Raw genomic sequence first — 20,701 nt, forward strand, 5'->3', positions numbered from 1 at the left:
AATCCTAGTTGGCTCACTCGGTCTGACCATTAGTATGTGGATGATAACCCGAAGACAAGCTAACTGTAGCTCCCAATAACCCACAAAACTTTTGCCAAAATTTGGACACAAAATTGGAAACCCCTGTGCGAAACCTCGTCCATCGAGAGGCCATGTAACCGAATGACGTGATCAATTACAGTGACTGCTGTCTCCTTGGCTGAGGGTAATTTAGGCAAGGGAATGAAATGTGCCGCCTTCGAGAACTAGTCCACTACGGTTTAAACAACCGTCATGCCATTAGAGGGCGGGAGGGCGGTGACAAAATCTAGCGCAATGTGGGACCAGGGTCTCGAAGGGACAGACAGCGGTCGAAGTAACCCATCAGGAGGTCGGTTAGATGTCTTACCTATGGCACAAACTGAGCAAGCCAAAACAAAATTGTGAATGTCGCGAGCCATAAGTGGCCACCAGAATCGTTGCTTTACTAAACAGCTAGTGTGGTTTACTCCTGGATGACAAGCCACGTTGGAGCAGTGACCCTATCGAATGACGTTGGACCATAACCCCTCCGGAACAAACAATCGATTCGGTTGGCAACCGGGCGGAGGCGTTACCCCTTCTAAGGCCGTCTTGACCTTCGATTCGACCTCCAATACGAGTGTGGAGATAACTACTTTCTCAGGCATAATGCACTCGGGAGTAACCGGGCGTTCGGATGGATCAAAAATACGAGATAAGGAATCAGGCTTGATGTTCTTGGAACCCAGGCGGTACGAGAGTGCCCACCGAGCCTGCCTGGAGTTGAGTCTTTTAGCAGATCTGATATATTCAAGGTTCTTATGATCGGTCCAAATGATAAAAGGTACCCCCGACCCCTCTAGCCAATGACGCCACTCCTCCAACGCTAACTTGACGGCCAACAACTCTCTGTTACCAATGTCATAGTTACGTTCGGCAGGTGATAAACGATGGGTGAAAAACGCGCAAGGATGCATCTTGTCGATTGAGGAGGCGCGTTGGGAAAGAACTGCACCTACCCCCACCTCTGACACGTCGACCTCCACCACAAACTGACGTGTGGGATCAGGTGCGAGTAGGATGGGAGCCGAAATGAAGTGGCTCTTTAGGTTGGTGTATACAGCCTCGGCTGTATCGGGACCACCTGCACGTCGTTCTGGGGGAAGTCAAGGCGGTCAGAGGTACGGCTAGTACGAACCCCAGAAACCGCTGTAGGGCCTTACGGGAATCTGGACTTGGCCAATCTATCACAGCCTTAACCTTGTCAGGATCCATACGCACTCCCTCAGAAGAGACAATGTAACCTAGGAAAGGAACAGACTGTACATGAAAAGCGCATTTCTCCGTCTTGACAAAAAGCCCATTCTCTAGCAACCTCTGAAGCACTCGTCTGATGTGTTGAACGTGTTCCTGGAGAGACGAAGAAAAAATCAATATGTCATCCAGGTAAACATATATGAACTGATCTACCATGTCTCTCAACACGTCATTGACGAGTGCCTGGAAAACCGCTGGGGAGTTGGAAAGACCAGACGGCATAACAAGTATTCAAAATGCCCCCTGGGGGTCTTAAACGCGGTTTTCCACTCACCCCCCTTCCTGATGCGAACCAAATGATAGGTGTTACGTAAATCCAATTTTGTGAAAATGGATGCTACCAGCAACCTCTCAAAAGCTGAAGACATCAATGGCAAAGGATAAGTATTCTTTACCGTGATGTTGTTCAGCTCTCGATAATCAATACAAGGTCGTAGAGAACCATCCTTCTTTCCGACAAAAAAGAATCCCGCCCCCGCAGGAGAAGGGGAAGGTTGGATGAACCCAGCCACTAGAGAATCAGAAATATATTTCTCCATGGCCTCCCTCTCAGGGATGGAAAGAGAGTAAAGCTTGCCTTTAGACGGAGACTTACCTAGCAGTAACTCTATACCACAGTCATAGGGACGATGCGGAGGGAGAGAATCAGCACGGGACATACTGAACACTTCCTTCAGGTCAAGATACTCCGCGGGCACGTTTGACAGATCCATTTTCTTCTCCTGAAACACAGAAACAGACACAGATGGACAAGCAGATTCAAGACAGGACTTGTGACAGTGTTCGCTCCATGAGGCGATGGAGTTCGAGCCCCAATCCACCCAGGGGTTATGCTCCACTAGCCAGGGGTGGCCCATGGAGTCCATGAGCAGGAAAGAGATGGGTTTGTGATTGCCGGAGGTGAGAAGGTTTATGGGGCCGGTAGAAAGTGAGATGCTAGGGAGTTCCTGACCATTTAAAGCACTGACGGAGATCTGGTGGGAGAGGGGTGTGATGGGAAGGTGTAACTTGTGCGCAAGAGGTATGTCCATAAAAATACCCTCTGCTCCAGAGTCCAGAAGTGCTCGACGGGTGTAGGTGTTGTTAGCCCATCTCAGTCTTACCGAAAGGAGAGTGGATGGTGAGGACTTCCCGGCGGAGGTCCCACCCGATAGTAGCCTCAACTTTACTACCGGGCTTGCTCTTTTACCTGGCAAGCATGTAGAAAATGCCCAGAGCCTCTACAGTACAGACAAAGTCCACTGGACCTCCACCTCTCTCTCTCCTCCCGGGAAAGCCGAGCTCTCCCTACCTGCATGGGCTCCTGATCGACGAGGGGACCTACTGTGTTATCCTCACTGCTGCTTCGTAACCCCGTACATCCAGTGGTGCGAGTGAGACGAGCGCGTTGCTCCAGCCGACCGATGCGGGCATCCACCCGTAGGGCCAAGTCAATAAGACCGTTGAGTCCAGATGGTAGGTCCAGCATGTATATTTCTCTTTGAACACGGTCGGCCAGTCCATGCAGGAACATATCCCACTGCGCCTCCTCGTTCCACTTACACTCAGCCGCTAATGTACGGAACTGAATGGAATAGTCCGCAACAGAACTGGCACCCTGTTTGAGGTCCGCAAGTCTTCTGGCAGCCTCCTTGGCGGCTACAGCTCGGTCAAAGACCCTCCTTATCTCAGCGGCTAGTGTGTGGAAGGAGGTGCAACACTGGTCCTGGTTCTCCCACACCGCTGTTCCCCACAAGGCTGCACGTCCCGTGAGTAGCATGAGCACGAAGGCCACTTTGGACTCCTCCGTCTCTAACGTTCTGGGCTGCAGAGAGAAATGCATCGTACATCTGGTAAGGAATGCTCTGCAGAAATTAGGCTCACCGGCATAACTCTCTGGAACTGGTAGGCGTGGTTCCGGTCGATGACTCAGTTCTGGTATGGCGGGGAGAACGGGCGGTGTGGGCGGCGCAGTGGGAATGCTTAGCTGTTGGATCTGCTTGGTGAGCTCGGACACCTCGTCACGAGGGCCTGAACAGCGCGTCCGGTGTGGGAAATGCTCTCTTGCTGCTGATCCATCCGGGCAACGCTGTGGTTGATGAAGTCTGTTAGCGAAGTCGCACTGGCAGCTTCCATCGTTGGTCAGATCGTTCTGTGATGATAAATGGGACGGAAGCAAATGCAAGTGCAATATAGATTAATGCAAAGGATTAAACCCTTAAAACGTTCAATACAGAAGAGGACTAAACAACGAAGAAGATCTCTCTCTCTCAGGGCTTGGGTCAGACCAGGAACACAGACAGCAGGAAAGCGTGACGCAGGGACTAAGACAGGCAATCCAAGTGAGTGAAGACGTTGAGATTATCCAGTGGTGAAGCAATCAATCCAGCGCAAACAGGAAACACGAGGAAACAGGAAACAGGCACGAGACATGGGAAGCTTCAACAACGATCTGACAAACACAAGACGAAAGACAGGGCATTAAATAGGGAGGCTGATGATTTGCAACTGCCGCTGTTCATGATGATCAGTGGTAACGCCCACACGAAACACTAAGTACTAACGAGACACACCTACACACAAACACAAGACTAGAATGAGACAGTGGATCTACCAACCGTGACAGTAATGTAAGGTAACTTCAGGGGTTAAAGTTAGGTTCAGGGTTAGTAGCCTATCCAGTTATTATTACCCAGTTATTGTAATTTCTATAATAAGTACTATGTACATGGGGAAAAGGACTGTAAGTGCTACCACTATGAGAATAAAAGTTTACAAAAGTTTAGTTGTAATACTAAGTTGAAAAAGACATAAAAAGTCAAGTTATGACATACTAAATTAAATTATGACTTAAATTTCATAATTATGCAATGAAAAGTCAAAATAATGAACATTTCGATTTTTCATGTCATAATTTCGCCTATTTAATCTCCTAATTTCGATTTAGTATGTCATATTTTTTACTTTTGGTCATATGGGCTGTACACGTGGGTCTTGTGATAAGCCATGGCTTCAGCCTACACCTGTTTGGTTACCTTCTTTGTTTGTAATGAATTTGTTGTATATATTCTGTTTTATGTTTAGTAACCGAATAAACCTTTATTATTATTGTGTGTTTCAGATAGTCCTGGAGAACAGCAGTCGAGAGGATAAACACGAGTGTCCGTTCGGGCGCTGTGCGATTGAGCTGACGCGGATGTTGTGTGATCTACTACAGGTCGGAGAACTGCGTAAGTGTTCTGCGTGTTATGTTATCTGTGCAATCAGTGGCGGCTGCTGGTCTTTCAAAGAGGGGAAGCTGTATTAATGAATGAATGAACAAACGATATTAAACTCGACGGAGGAAATGTGGGAATTAAGTTAAACTGAAACAAGGAAAGTGGTGTATAATTGTGTGAAATGTATGATGAAAATTGGCTAGCAATTTCACCAAGCAAATACCAAGAAATAGGTTACAGCAGTTTGTCTTTCGACTACACTTGCAAAACCCGCCATAGGACTGAGCTCGAACAGCTTCAGCTTCTTTTTATAGTACAAAATCGCTGTCTGATGCAGTCTTTGGACAGTCCAGCCCACATAATCGCAGCATTTATCCAATGACCGTCTAATTTCGAAGCACTGAAAAAAACAGTTCAAAGCAGCGCCATTGAAGTCAACGGACGCTCGGCTTCAACAGGGAAATGCACTGACGCTCCGGGAATGAATGAGGAGAAGGAGAAGGAGTCAGCCGATCTGATATATGTAGCTGATTCTGAACGAACTCATCTTCGAGATGAACGTGTTCTAACGCATTTTTAGTCAATAAAATGTTAACACAATAGTACACATGTGCAGGGCTCTCAAGTTTTATCAAAAGTTTAGAGTGAGATTTAGGGGAGGAGCCACCCAAATATTTGCAGCAGCGGTCCCTCGACCGAACCAAATTCGCTTCAATTTTTGCTAGCAGTTCAATTTTGCCTATTGTTCTTAATTGACCAGCACAAATGGAAATTATAACAATTGTTAAATCTGATAAAAAGACAAATTCATCCAAATAAAATAAATAGTTATATATAAAAAATACAAATTTATTGCAAAATAAAAATAAATTTGACCCCAAACAAGCCAACTGAACATCAGTGCTCAATGTACATAACATTGTGTCATAACAACTTTACCCTGAGCATGTATTTCAGGACCCAAACCGGTCACCTTTACAGGGGTCATTGGATGGCCATTTTCCACAAGTTGGTATGATTCTTTTGGGTCTTCATGTAAAGTTTGTAACATACTTTGGTTAAAATGTTTTCAATGGTTGTGTAAAACAACACCCTTTTTACCTCTTCAAAAACAGCTCTGTTCACAGTGACCCTTTCGCTGCATGTCTCTTTAAATGATAATGAGCAACAACTTTTTGGCTTTTTGAGGATTAAAAAAAAGTGAATGGATTTTTTTCATTGCATGGTGATTGTGTCCACACACTGCAAAGACACATTTATTTGCAAATACCATATAAAAGTGTATTTTGCATCCGATGACCCCTTTAAAAGCAGTTGGAGAGTTTTTAATGCATCAAAAATAATTTAGCACGAATTTGGCTATAGCCTACTCCTCAACATCAGCTCTCACTGTCTTTGATCACAGGCAAGAGATATCGTCCAGGAATCGTAAAATCAAAATGCTAAAAAAATTAAAAATAAATGAAGATGTCCGCAAACCGCATTAATCAGATCGTGCTCTTTCAACTTCCACTCCGTGTGTGCGCGTGTGTTGTCAGTAACGAACGTGCTTGCAGCGGGAACACATAATTTACCCGGAAACAACTAATTCTAATTTCTGATTGGCTGGTAGCTAACATTTAACAGTATAACTCGAGACAGATGCTATGAACTCGGCAGAGAACGTCTCGGTTACGTATGTAACCCTAGTTCCCTGATAGGGAACGAGACGCTGCGTCAAACGCTGTGGGAACGCCCCTGCGTTGTGCCTCATGAAGCACGTATGGAATCAGCCCAATGGAGAGATGGAACGTCATAGGCGGGTGACGTCATAGGCGGGTGACGTCATCGACCAGGAAACTATAAAGCACCCCATAAACACAAGCGCAACAGCTTCTGATAGGCCTGAAGGAAGCGCTAGCGGGAATGCCGGGAGTATGGTGGAATGACGCAGCGTCTTGTTCCCTATCAGGGAAATAGGGTTACATACGTAACCGAGACGTTCCCTTTCAAGGGAACTCGAGCTGCGTCAAACGCTGTGGGAACGCTAATACCCACGTCGCCATAGGACCAAGTGACCGCCATGTGAGAACTAGCGCACAGAGGACGAGAGCACCTGTGCCCCAGGGGTAGAACTTAAGTCTAGGTCGTAGAACTTAATGAAAGTATGCGGTGAAGACCATCCAGCCGCATCACAAACGTCACTGAGGGAAACTCCTGACAGTAAGGCTTTAGAAGCCGCCATACTCCTGGTAGAGTGGGCTCGTACAGCCAAAGGTGAAGGCTGACCAGCCGACTCATAGGCCAGTGAGATAGCCTCGACCACCCACTTGCTCATTCTCTGTTTAGACGCGGGACACCCCTTCTTGGTTGGCCCAAAGCACACAAATAGTTGTTCTGACTTCCTCCACAGGGCAGCTCTGTGGACATAGGCGTCTAACGCCCTAACAGGGCAGAGTAAATTAAGTTTCTCCTGGTCAGACGACAGAAATGGAGGAGGATAAAAGGCCTGCAGAACTGTAGGTCTAACAACATTAGTAGGGACCTTGGACACGTAACCTGGTCTAGGATGCAGAAAAGCCTTAACCATGCCAGGCGAAAATTCCAGGCACGAGGGTGAAACCGACAGAGCCTGCAAATCTCCGATTCTCTTTAGTGAGGAGATAGCAAGATGAAAGATAGTCTTAAACGTGAGAAACTTCTCAGGAACTTCTTCGATAGGTTCAAGAGGAGCTAGGGAAAGACCTTCTAATACGATGGCCAGATCCCAGGCCGGCACCCTCGTACGAACTGCTGGCCTCAGCCTCAGTCTGCCACGAAGGAAACGAGTTATAAGCGGGTGTCTCCCAAGAGAAACTCCACTGAAAGGGACGTGGTAAGCAGCCAGTGCCGCCACATACACCTTTAGTGTGGAGGAGGATAGCCCTGTGGAGAAGCGCTCCTGCAGGAATTCCAGCACTGCACCCACTGGGCAGTTAACTGGGTCCTGCAGCTGCTCTCCACACCAAGAAGTGAAGAGTTTCCACTTCAAGGCATAAAGCTTCCTCGTGGATGGAGCTCTGGAGTGAAGAATGGTCTCAACAACCTCGGTTGAGAGACCAGAGTTCATGAGCTGGGCCCCCTCAGAGGCCAAGCCCACAATACTGGGCGGGGGTGAAATATCATGCTGCCCGCCTGAGAGAGTAGATCCCTCCTGACCGGGAGCTCCAAGGGAGAGCTGTCCAGGAGAGAAATCAGGTCCGCAAACCATACTCGGGCCGGCCAGAACGGGGCTACTAATAGTAGGCTGACCCCGTCCCGGCGAACCCTCTCCAGAACTCCAGGTAGCAGAACAATCGGGGGAAAGGCGAACAGACGTGACCTCGGCCACGGCTGCACCATAGCGTCCAACCCCAGAGGGGCTGGATGGCTGATGGAAAACCACAGATGACAAAGCGTGGTCTCCTTGGAAGCGAATAGGTCCACCTCGGCGCGACCGAAACTCAACCAAAGGAGCTCCACCACCTCGGGATGGAGTCTCCAATCCCCCGGCCTCGGCCCCTGTCTCGACAGGGAGTCTGCTACCACATTCAAATACCCAGGAAGATACATTGCTCTCAGAAATAGTAACCTCCCTTGGGACCACAGGAGGATCTGACGGGCCAACTTGTAAAGCCGGCGAAACCGCAGGCCCCCCTGATGATTTATATAAGAGACCACCGACGTGTTGTCTGACTGAACTAACACATGATGACCTCTCAGGTCTGCTAGGAAGTGTTTCAGAGCCTGGAACACCGCCAACATCTCTAGACAATTTATAAGCCGTGATAGATGATGGTCCTGCGACAGCCCTTGGGCTGGACGACCACTCGTGACCGCCCCCCACCCTGTGAGGGAAGCATCCGTCGTTAGCGTTACGCGACGACAAAGAGCCCCCAACACAGGCCCTTTGAATAGGAACCAAGTTTCTTTCCACATGACCAGAGCACGAAGGCAGCGCCGCGTGACTTTGACAGTGCGGAGCGGATTTCACCCCCGGGGAGAAATAGAGTCGATAGAGTCGATAATTTCCTGATGATCTCACTGCTTGATCGGATCACAGTGATCAAGTGTAAACACAGTATTCTGGATTGAAGCAACACCTGTTTCTGCAGTGTGTGTGTGTGTGTGTGTGTGTGTGTGTGTGTGTGTGTGTGTGTGTGTGTGTGTGTGATGTAGATGTAAAGAGAGGCATGTGTAAATGCGCACGTAAACTGGTTTGTCTCTGCAGCGAATGAAGGCTGTAACGACTACCATCCGATGTTTTTCACGCATGAGCGCGCCTGGGAAGAGTTCTTCTGTGTGTGTATTCAACTGCTGAACAAGACCTGGAAAGAGATGAGGGCCACTGCAGAAGATTTCAACAAGGTGAGTGTGTGTGTGTGTGTATGTTTGTGTGATGGGTAGGTTTAGGAGTCAGGTTAGTGTGTGTGTGTGTGTGTGTGTGTGTGTGTGTGTGTGTGTGTGTGTGTGTGTGTGTGTGTGTGTGTGTGTGTGTGTGTGTGTGTGATGGATGGGTAGGTTTAGGCTGTGTGTGTGTGTGTGTGTGTGTGTGTGTGTGTGTGTGTGTGTGTGTGTGTGTGTGTGTGTGTGTGTGTGTGTGTGTGTGTGTGTGTTTGTGAGTGTGTGTGATGGGTAGGTTTAGGGTTAGTGTGTCTGTGTGTGATTGTGTGTGTGTGATGGGTAAGTTTAGGAGTCTAGGAGCCAGGTTTGTGTGTGTGTGTGTGTGTGTGTGTGTGTGTGTGTGTGTGTGTGTGTGTGTGTGTGTGTGTGTGTGTGTGTGTGTGATTGTGTGTGTGTGATGGGTAGGTTTAGGAGTCTAGGAGTCAGGTTTGTGTGTGTGTGTGTGTGTGTGTGTGTGTGTGTGTGTGTGTGTGTGTGTGTGTGTGTGTGTGTGTGTGTGTGTGTGTGTGTGTGTGTGTGTGTGTGTGTGTGTGTGTGTGAGATGGGTAGGGTTACTGTAGGGGGACGGAATATACAGTTTGTACAGTAAAAAAAACATTACACCTATGGAATATCCTCACAAGTATAGCAAAATAAACGTGTGTTTGTTTGTGTGTGTGTGTGTGTGTTTCAGGTGATGACGGTCGTGCGTGAGCAGATCACCAGAGCTCTGGCCATGAAGCCCCCGTCACTGGAGCAGCTGCGGGTGAAACTGCGCAGTTTGAGTTACTCTGAGATCCTGCGTCTGCGTCAGTCTGAGAGAATGAGCCAAGATGACTTCCAGTCGCCTCCCATAATGTGAGTCCCATAAGTGTGAGTCCCATAAGTGTGAGTCCCATAATGTGAGTCCCATAAGTGTGAGTCCCATAAGTGTGAGTCCCATAATGTGAGTCCCATAACTTTGAGTCCCATAATGTGAGTCCCATATCTGTGAGTCCAATAACTGTGAGTCCCATAACTGTGTGTCCCATAACTGTGAGTCCCATAATGTGAGTCCCATATCTGTGAGTCCCATAACTGTGTGTCCCATAACTGTGAGTCCCATAATGTGAGTCCCATAACTGTGAGTCCAATTACTGTGTGTCCCATAACTGTGAGTCCCATAATGTGAGTCCCATAACTGTGAGTCCAATAACTGTGAGTCCCATAACCGTGTGTCCCATAACCGTGTGTCCCATAACCGTGAGTCCCATAACCGTGTGTCCCATAACCGTGAGTCCCATAACCGTGAGTCCCATAACCGTGAGTCCCATAACTGTGAGTTCCATAACTGTGAGTTCCATAGCTGTGAGTCCCATAACTGAGTCCCATAACTGTGAGTCCCATAACCGTGTGTCCCATAACCGTGTGTCCCATAACTGTCAAGTCAAGTCAAGTCACCTTTATTTATATATCGCTTTTTACAATACAGATTGTATCAAAGCAGCTTCACAGTGATAACATGAAAATAATATAACAGAGTTTGTTTCTAAAAGAAAATTGCGTCAACGTCCACCTTGAGTAAGGCAGATCAATAATATTATTGAATATTAAATGTCCCCAACTAACCAAGCCAAAAGCCAAGGCAACAGTGGCAAAACTCCATCAGGTGACAGAATGGAGAAAAAAACCTTGGGAGAAACCAGACTCAGTCGGAGGGCCAGTTCTCCTCTGGCCAACGAAGGAACAGTGCATGATTTATGATTCGGGCAGCATTACAAGTCAGATTGGATCGGAACATTTAGAATATTTATCCATTTCCATCTTTTGGAAGTCCAAGTAATCACGCCGGTGTTGAGACGAGTTGTTGAGGATCAGTGCCGTCCACCATAGAGGGTCCATATCGCCGGTGTTGAGTCGTCTCTTCACAGGCTTTGTGATTGGGGTATCTGAAGTCTCTGTGATAGGCTGGATACAAACTGGAGCTGACGAACGCCGTTTTTCTCGGGACTCGCGTCCCGAGATAACAGCAGAAAAGCAAAAAGGGAAAATAATTAGCGTAGCTGCTGTTCATAATGATTTCCATAACACGGGCGTAAATGATAAAAAACATGAAGACAGTGATTCTTGCGTCCCAGAGTCACCCCCCTCCGTCCCCCACTCAACTCAGCCCTGCTTACTGACCTCTACATCCCTCCTGCTGCTGAGACCCAACCACAATCTCACAATCTCTCCGCAGCCCAACCATACGCGCCGACCCGTTAGACTAAGGCTGTCGAGCCCCACTGTCGTCGTTAAAGCGGGTTCAGTGGCAACGGTTCCGTATGGCATACCACCTACCGCAAAACACAATATCTACCCAACCACCCGTCATTCACGCAATATACACAGGAACGTAATGACTGTAAATTCTATGCAACCTATACAAATAACCTACAGACTCTTCAAGTTTTATAATATTAAATGCATTTGATCTGATTCAGCAGTGGTATTAAAGGTAAGCATTATGTAAATGCTTGGCTAAGGAGATGCGTCTTTAATCTAGTTTTAAACTGGGACAGCGAGTCAGAGCCTCGAACAATATCAGGAAGGCTATTCCAGAGTTTTGGAGCTAAATGTGAGCACGCCCTTCCTCCTTTAGTGGACTTAGATATCCTAGGAATGACCAGAAGCCTCGAATTTAGTGATCTTAAAGAACGCGATGGATTGTAGGGCGATAGAAGGTCCATTAAACTGTGTGTCCCATAACTGTGAGCCCCATAACTGTGAGTCCCATAACTGTGAGTCCCATAACTGTGAATCCCATAACTGTGAGTCCCATAACTGTGAGTCCCATAACTGTGAGTCCCATAACTGTGAGTCCCATAACTGTGTGTCCCATAACTGTGTGTCCCATAACTGTGTGTCCCATAACTGTGTGTCCCATAACTGTGTGTCCCATAACTGTGAATTCCATAACTGTGAGTCCCATAACTGTGTGTCCCATAACTGTGTGTCCCATAACTGTGTGTCCCATAACTGTGTGTCCCATAACTGTGTGTCCCATAACTGTGAATTCCATAACTGTGAGTCCCATAACTGTGTGTCCCATAACTGTGAGTCCCATAACTGTGTGTCCCATAACTGTGAGTCCCATAACTGTGTGTCCCATAACTGTGAATCCCATAACTGTGAGTCCCATAACTGTGAGTCCCATAACTGTGAGTCCCATAACTGTGTGTCCCATAACTGTGTGTCCCATAACTGTGTGTCCCATAACTGTGAATTCCATAACTGTGAGTCCCATAACTGTGTGTCCCATAACTGTGAGTCCCATAACTGTGTGTCCCATAACTGTGAGTCCCATAACTGTGTGTCCCATAACTGTGTGTCCCATAACTGTGAATTCCATAACTGTGAGTCCCATAACTGAGTCCCATAACTGTGTGTCCCATAACTGTGAGTCCCATAACTGTGTGTCCCATAACTGTGTGTCCCATAACTGTGTGTCCCATAATTGTGAATTCCATAACTGTGTCCCATAACTGTGTGTCCCATAACTGTGTGTCCCATAACTGTGAATTCCATAACTGTGTGTCCCATAACTGTGTGTCCCATAACTGTGTGTCCCATAACTGTGTGTCCCATAACTGTGTGTCCCATAACTGTGAATTCCATAACTGTGTCCCATAACTGTGTGTCCCATAACTGTGAGTCCCATAACTGTGTGTCCCATAACTGTGTGTCCCATAACTGTGAATTCCATAACTGTGAGTCCCATAACTGTGTGTCCCATAACTGTGTGTCCCATAACTGTGAATTCCATAACTGTGAGTCCCATAACTGAGTCCCATAACTGTGTGTCCCATAACTGTGAGTCCCATAACTGTGTGTCCCATAACTGTGTGTCCCATAACTGTGTGTCCCATAACTGTGTCCCATAACTGTGTGTCCCATAACTGTGTGTCCCATAACTGTGAATTCCATAACTGTGTGTCCCATAACTGTGAGTCCCATAACTGTGTGTCCCATAACTGTGTGTCCCATAACTGTGAATTCCATAACTGTGAGTCCCATAACTGTGTGTCCCATAACTGTGTGTCCCATAACTGTGTGTCCCATAACTCTGAGTCCCATTACTGTGAGTTCCATAACTGTGAGTTCCATAACTGTGAGTCCCATAAATGTGAGTCACATATATCGAATAAAAAACGAATATTACGAGGATAAAAAATTATGAGAATAAAAGTCGAAATTGACATACTAAGTTGAAATTGACTTAAAAAGTCAAAAATATGACAAGTTGAAATTACAATTTAGATTTTTTTTGTCATAATTTGTAATGAAGTCATATTTTTAACTTAGTATGTCATATTTTTATTGTCATTTTAATTGTCAACTTTTTATGTCCTTTATGCTATAACTTAAATTTAGTGGGGCGGTTTCCCGGACAGGGTTCAAATTAAGCCTGGAGTAGGCCTTAATCTAGAATAGTTAATCGTGTCTTAAAAAATGGCTTTCTGTAACACAGATTAAGGCTTGAGATCCTCTGATGTGTGTGTGTTTTCTGTGTTCGTCAGTGAGCTCCGTGAGCGGATCCAACCGGAGATCCTGGAGTTGATCAAACAGCAGAGACTGAACCGTCTGTGTGAGGGAAGCTGCTTCCGCAAACTCGGCAACAGACGGAGACAAGGTGAACCTCACTTCTGATGACATCACTCATTTAAAGGGATAGTTCACCCAAAAATGAAAATTAGCTCATGATTTAAATCACCCTCAAGTCATCCTAGGTTTATATGACTTTCTTCTTTCAGACGAATACAATCAGATTTAAATTAAAAAATGTCCTGACTCTTACAACCTTTATAATGGCAGTGAATGGCTGTTTCTGTTTTGAAGTCTATAAAAGTGCATCTGTCCATCATAAAAGCACATCTATCCATCATAAAAGTGCATCTGTCCATGATAAAGTGTATCTATCCATCATAAAAGTGCATTCATCATCATAAAAGTGCATCTATCCATCATAAAAGTGCATCTGTCCATCATAAAAGGGCATCCATCCATCATAAAAGCGCATCTTTTTGAGTTTATGGGCTAATTTTCATTTTTGGGTGAACTATCCCTTTAATGTGTTTGTCTGATGACCTCTCATTTCCTCTCTCAGAGAAGTTCTGGTTCTGCCGTCTGTCGTTGAATCACAAGGTCCTTCACTATGGAGATCTGGACGAGTCTCCGCAGGGTGAAGTGGCGTTCGAACTGCTCACCGATAAGAGTGAGTCCATATACAAGCACTCGGTGTTATCAGCATGAACAGTGAATGAAGGTAAAATGATGCCATAAAGAATCGCATGAGCAGGGTAAGATTTGTGAAAGTGTAAATAAGATTCCAAGCGTAAATTAAATTTGCATGTGCAAGAGAAGATTTGTAAAGGTGTAAATCGCCTTTCAAGTTAAAGAAAAAATATTTGCAGCATTTTACTGTTATTCATAAGTGTAATTCATGTATTGTGAAGCTGCAGCTTCATGGTAAGGCAAAATAAATATGATTTGTATTCTTCTGTCTTCCATTTTTCCACGCTTACACTTTTGGCACGTTTTTTTTTCCCGCTAAAATACGTAAATTGAATTTCTGCTTGCAATCTTATGATCACTTTCTCAGATCTTACCCTGCGCATGCGATTCTTTATGGCATCGTTTTTACTAAAACGAGTGAACTAGTGAACTAAAGCTGTCTTTGTCACACAGTTCCTGTGGCGGATATGAAAGCAGTTCTGACCGGGAAAGACTGTCCACACATGAAGGAGAAGAGTGCGCTCAAACAGAACAAGGTCAGAACTTTATCTTCATCCTCCAGCGCACGATTGAACACAACTGGGTTTTGAGTGTTTCGCAGGATTTCAAAGCACATTAACCAGGTTTTATTTTCACAGAATATTTCAAAATAGTTCCTCATTATTACATTTATGAAACAAATACAGTATGTTAAGAGACATGGCAGTCTGGTCTAGGTTTTTCTCCCTCTTAAACCTAAATCTTCGGGAATTGTTTGGTTTATCTAGAACGTTTTGCTAACGTTCCCATTAAGTTATGAAAGCATTATTTCTGAATGTTCTCTGAACGTTCAAAACATCCAATTTTTAGTGTATTAAAGTGGTTAAAATGTTGTGAAAATCCAGCTTTCAATGTTGCTTATATGTCTATGTGGTGTTTTTAATATGCTTTAAGACAAACCATGTGTAAATTCATAAGTCAACAGTTCTTGCTCTTTAAAGTCCTCCTATAGTCAATCATTTTATCCCTTAAATCTCATCTTTGATCACCAAAATGACATATTTAAACGTTTTTTCCTTGGAAAGAAATTCTTTGTGCCTTAAAATATCTTGAATGTAACTCGACACCTTTGACTCATTTATACCCCTTTTCCACCAACAAGAACCGGGTGCTGGTTCAGAGCCAGAGCCAAAGCTGGTTCAGAGTGGGTTCGACTGACGAGCTTAATAAGAACCGATTTGCCTTTCCACCGGCTAGAGAGCCACAACAGAGCCAAATCTTACGTCACTGTATACGTCTCATGTTGCCCAGCAACGCTAGTGCGGTAGCGCCAAACAGTACGCCAGGCTTGTTCGAGATGCATCGGCTTCTCGCAGATCGATCTCCGCATGACATCAAAGCGCTGCGATAGCGATCTAAAAGCACAAGGAGTCGTATGTTCTCCAAACACTCCCGCAGCTCCGATCGGTCCGCGCCGCTCCGATGCATCTCGAACAAGCCATCAACAATAACGGACGTTGCAATACTATGGATGCTCATGGGTTTACAAAATACATCGGAGTCCAACGCGTTTGTGCAGCTCGCCGTAACTTACATAGACGGATATTTATAATCGAGCTGCTATTAGCTCGACTAGCTGCTATTTAAAAATGGCGGTCACAAGTTTCTATTCGTCTTGTTGGTCACGGTAACCCCGCCCCCAGCCCCTGACGCAAGTGGTTCTTACTTGGCTCTGTTCTAGACCAGCAATTATTTGGTGCTACTTAAGAACCACTTTTCCTGGTTCGGAGCTGGTGCTTTGCGTGTGGAAAACCAAAGAACCGAATTGAAACTAGGCTCTGGCTCCGAACTAGCACCAGCTCTGGCTTGGTGGAAAAGGGGTATTAGTATATGTGGTTCTGTGAATATGCAAATGAGCCCCGCCTCCACTCACTCACTCACTCACTCAGAGATCCACTCGTTGACGATCACATGTTGATCTGATTGGTTACAAGGTAGTTTGTGACGTCAGAAACACCAGCGATTTCAAAGCGTGTTTTTGAGACTGTCTTTGGTTCACTGCAGTTTTAAGGAGAAAATACTCAGCAATGCTGTCGACTTATGAATTTACACATGGTTTGTCTTAAAGCATATTAAAAACCACATAGACATATAAACAACATTAAAAGCTGGATTTAAACCACAGGGGGACTTTGAGAATACATTCTGAGAGTGGTGTGTGTTACGGTTAATGTTTTTGCATGATGAACAACACACCTGAAGTGTTTGACCTGTCCTGTGTTTGAAGGAAGTGTTAGAGTTGGCGTTTTCCATCCTATATGATCCTGATGAAGCTCTCAACTTTGTTGCACCCAACAAATACGAGGTGAGTCTGAAAAACAGCACAATTAAATCACAATTATGACATATCTTCTGTTAAGAATGCAAGTGTTCAGGAACTGTTTGTTAATTACTAAACTTTGTCTGTAATAGGGCTCAATCTTAGTAATTGCACAGATGTAGTTGACACATTTTATCTGTTCGGTTGTTTTCCAAGGACTCTTATTTTGATCTCTTCCATTGAATCTCAGTTTACATTCTGTTTCACTTCCTGTGTTTCTTTCTCATTGGTTTCCTTGGTTGAAGATGATTGGCACCTGTGTCTAGTTAGTTATTGGTTATCATTTGTTTCCTCTGTTGACGGTCAGTCCTTCAAGGCCATTTTTGACCGTTTCAGCATCCAGTTCCCCCTTACAACTTCAACACTCAAAAATAAAATGGCAACGTTTCTAATCAATTAGATTTTTTAGAGTTAAAGGGGTCATGAGATAAAGAATCACATTTTCCTTTAGATTTTGCTAGTTAGTTAGCAATAAAAGTTTCAGAGATTTCAAGCGTAGAGTATCCAGATCTAAACTAATTCTTTGTAAATTAATTTTCCAGATTACTTGGTTTACTTCTTGTCAAGACTGTTTTAGCTAGTACTTTTAAATGAAGCCAATCTCTAGACACAGTGTATTCAACGAAAAATAAATGCACAATGCTTGGAAAAAAAATAAGAAATCATACAACAGTTTTATGTCTTCAATAATACAACAGTATTGTTTTTTCACTTTCAATAATGCAACAGTAGCATATTTTGTTTCAGTAAAACTTAAACACTTAAATTAGTCCAAGCACATGTTAAATTATTGTTCAGTAATTTTACCCAATTAAATTAACAGGAAACAAAAATATCACTTGATGCTTTTTTGTTACCCAAATATGAATTTAGTAAACTTTGCCCTATAATTCTGTGAACAAAACAAAGGCTTTAATGACATTCCCAGTATGTTTTAAACCTTTTACAGTTAAAGGTGACATTTGATTAGGATAATGATATGATTATTTGAAATATTTCATGAGATACATGTTTTAGATTTTATATCCACATGTGTCTGGAACATTTTCATCTTTTCTGGACGTTTTAAAGTTATTCATAACCAACCGGACACTTGCATTATTTTGCTGTCGCCATCATTCAATTTTTAAATATATCATTTCAAAATACACTAAATATTTGTATTTCTGATCGCCATCTTTCTAATAAAATGTTAAATATAAAATACTTTTTTTATGCTAATATTCAGATGCTAAAATGTACTTTGTGTCACATTTGTTTTTAAGCTTTGTATCATGTTTATGTTTTCATGTCATTCTGTATTTTCTCAGTCAAGGTCCTGGTTTTGTCATGTGCTTCCCTTGTCTAATGTGTCATGTTCTGATTGGTTGTTTTTGGTCATGTGTTTTTCAGTTCTGTTTTCTCATTGGTTACCTGTCTTGATTGCTTTCAGGTGTGTCTTGTTTAATCATTAGTCATTTGCCACGTCCAAATTCGCCTACTTACACTACGCTCTAAAAGTATGTCGATGGTGACATCACACGCATACACTCTATAGGCCATGTGACCACATGGATTCTGTTGTTTTGAATGTTATTTTTGACACTTTATTCTTTAAATATGTACTAGATAAATGACATGTGTTTCTGTGGAGCAGTACTGCATCTGGACCGATGGACTCTCGGCTCTGCTGGGAAAGGAGTTGGGCAGTGATCTCACACGAAGTGACCTTGACACATTAATGAGCATGGAGATGAAGCTCCGCCTCCTGGACCTGGAGAACATCACCATCCCCGAGGCTCCGCCCCCTGTGCCGAAAGAGCCCAGCACATACAACTTCACATATAACTACGGATGAGATGCTCGTCCATTTAAGCAGTGTGTGTTTCTGTGTCAGAGGTTGAGTGTGTCACTAAGATACATTTTCTTGCACTGAAGAGTTTGTGTGACACACTTCACCTTTCAGCTAGTGTATGTGCCTATACTACACATGAACTATGAGAGTATTTTTTCAGTTCCTTTTCAGATGTTTGCCCGGCAGAAAAACAAGCGGTCCTTCTGTCTTCAAGTATTCGAGTCACACAAGAGCATCATTCTGTGTTTAAACATTGTAAGGCATCTACTTCCATGTGCTGATGTGATGTTAAAAGCTTATGTGAGTAACAAAACTGAACAATTAGTAACTTTTTACCCGTCCGAAGAGAACTAATATTTACTGATAAATATATTTTTGTACTTGATGTGAAAGACACTATATGATACATTTGCATGAAGCGGAAAAAGAACAAAAGTGCAAGAAGATTGAGGTGTATTGTTATAATGATTTTTGACTTGTAGTCGATGTTTAACAGGATCTGCTCTGTGATTAAAATATCACCTGCCCTTCCAAAACTGTATGTGATAATAGCCATAAGATTTATTTTGGGTTATTTCTTTGTTACAGGGAGAAATACCTGCTGCTGTGCTGATGTTTGTCTTCTCTCTGGCTTTCATATTTGCTTGCCATAGAATAAAGTTGAAAACACAGAGAGCCTAGAGATAGATCACTGACAGAGGTTTAATTATTTGCTCAGATTTACTTCATTATAAGCCTGCGACGGCTGGTAGTTTTTGAATGTTTTAGTGGCAGGTATCAGTATTTGGGTTGAAATATTGTACACATTATAATTATATAGTGCCTTCAGAAAGTATTAATTCCCCTTTATTTCTCATTGAAGAGAAGGTTTTTGATTTGTAAATGTTTTGATTTTATTGTTATTGAAGAAATACTAAAATATTACAACATTAAAGAAAAGGGTGTGAATACTTCCTAAAGGCCACTGTATGTGAACTGTATATATTGTGCTGCCTTTATCATAGTAATTGCAATGGATTTGTGTGCAATAATAAAATTTGTTAAAGTCATAGGTTGTAATTTGTTTGGAATTTTTCATAAATAATTTGATCTGTGCTGCACATACACTAAAATGCAGTTATAGACAAACCATCTATTCAACAGCCCGTCGTAAATAATTCATTATATATTACATTTGTTACATAAAAATGTAATTAAATCAACTGTTTATAATATCATTTAGACTCATGCAAATCTTAATTAGAACACAGTTTAACTCTTATTTATACCAGATAGCGATGACCCCATATGCAGTAATTTAACTTATTTACACTGTTGCATGAGTACAAATTAAATGAATAAATAAAGATAATACTGTAATACTTTACAATAGGTTCTCATTTGTTAATGTCTCAGTTACATATGGTAACCCTCGTTCCCTGAGGCAGACCATGACTGACCAATAGGAATCTCGCTAGATTCCTGGTGGCGAGCCTGCAAGCCGGGCGCGCCGTGTTTGTGTCGGCGGGTCCTCGCGCTTTGACTGGTACGGGAGACAGAGCTGCGCTGACCAGAGGCTTGAATGTTCCAGCCATGTTTGATTCTGGGTTAACTAAACTACGATTAATTGAAAAAACTGTGCTCAATGTAAACAGGAAAGTGGTAAATCCGGCGATTTCAAAGAACAGGAAGTGGGATTTATTTCAGACTGTCAATCATTCAAGGACAGTTTGGGATCCTTAAGTTAAACCAAGGGGCATTTTAGGTGGTCATTTAAATATAAGAAGTATGAAAATGAAAAGTCTTCAAGTCCATCATCTTCTAACGGATTCTAATTTAGACTTTCTTTCAGGGACGTGCACAGGAATTATGAGGGGCAGTTGCTCTGACCTGAAAAAAGGGCTTCCCCTACATTCAGTTGTGCTTCTTGCTCGTATTCAGTTCTGATGGTAGGCTACGGGCAACTACGCATGATTTGAGGTATGATTGCGTAAAGGGAACAGGAATTCCGGTAGGCAACAGAATCGACTGCTAAACCCAGGGCCGATCCTGAACTCCCCCTGGGGCCCTAAGCAAAAGGGGCCCTCTACCTGACCTGTGACGCCGTGAGCTATGTAAACCATTTGCCATTGCCACACAATCACACCTGACACTTCAGTGCTCCCAATACAATCCTCCCTCCTTGAAACAAAACAGTCAAAGAATAAGTACAACAATATAGAACAGAATGAGGTTCAAACAAACAATATTTATTGAATAGAGTATTTTCTATAGAATGTTAACATAACAAGTGAATATTAACGTAAACATAAATAAGAAGAAAATAATAAATTATAACCCTGAGCTTTGGCTTTTGGGATTAACTTTGGTTCTCTCTACAGC

The 20,701-nt window shown here is 43.7% G+C and overlaps 1 protein-coding gene across 4 annotated transcripts in view; it reads left to right on the forward strand.

Annotated features, from left to right (window-relative positions):
- elmo2 (engulfment and cell motility 2) overlaps positions 1-19,389 on the forward strand; it is a 62,583-nt gene extending 43,194 nt beyond the window's left edge. For 2 of the 4 annotated variants that reach the window (XM_077204518.1, XM_077204519.1), the window contains exons 14-21: positions 4,418-4,526; positions 8,743-8,879; positions 9,589-9,752; positions 13,433-13,545; positions 14,020-14,127; positions 14,601-14,683; positions 16,414-16,491; positions 18,143-19,389. In XM_077204518.1, coding sequence (XP_077060633.1) covers positions 4,418-4,526; positions 8,743-8,879; positions 9,589-9,752; positions 13,433-13,545; positions 14,020-14,127; positions 14,601-14,683; positions 16,414-16,491; positions 18,143-18,343 — 993 coding nt within the window. In that variant the 3' untranslated portion in view covers positions 18,344-19,389. Of the gene's footprint in view, positions 1-4,417; positions 4,527-8,742; positions 8,880-9,588; positions 9,753-13,432; positions 13,546-14,019; positions 14,179-14,600; positions 14,684-16,413; positions 16,492-18,114 lie in introns of those variants that run through there. The other 2 variants (XM_077204520.1, XR_013195029.1) reach the window with 2 other exon arrangements.
- The last annotated feature ends 1,312 nt before the right edge of the window (positions 19,390-20,701 follow it).

Source organism: Siphateles boraxobius, unplaced genomic scaffold (assembly GCF_051911475.1).
Source record: "Siphateles boraxobius isolate OS27281-9 unplaced genomic scaffold, OSU_SipBor_1 5, whole genome shotgun sequence".
In the NCBI taxonomy this organism is placed as follows: domain Eukaryota; kingdom Metazoa; phylum Chordata; class Actinopteri; order Cypriniformes; family Leuciscidae; genus Siphateles; species Siphateles boraxobius.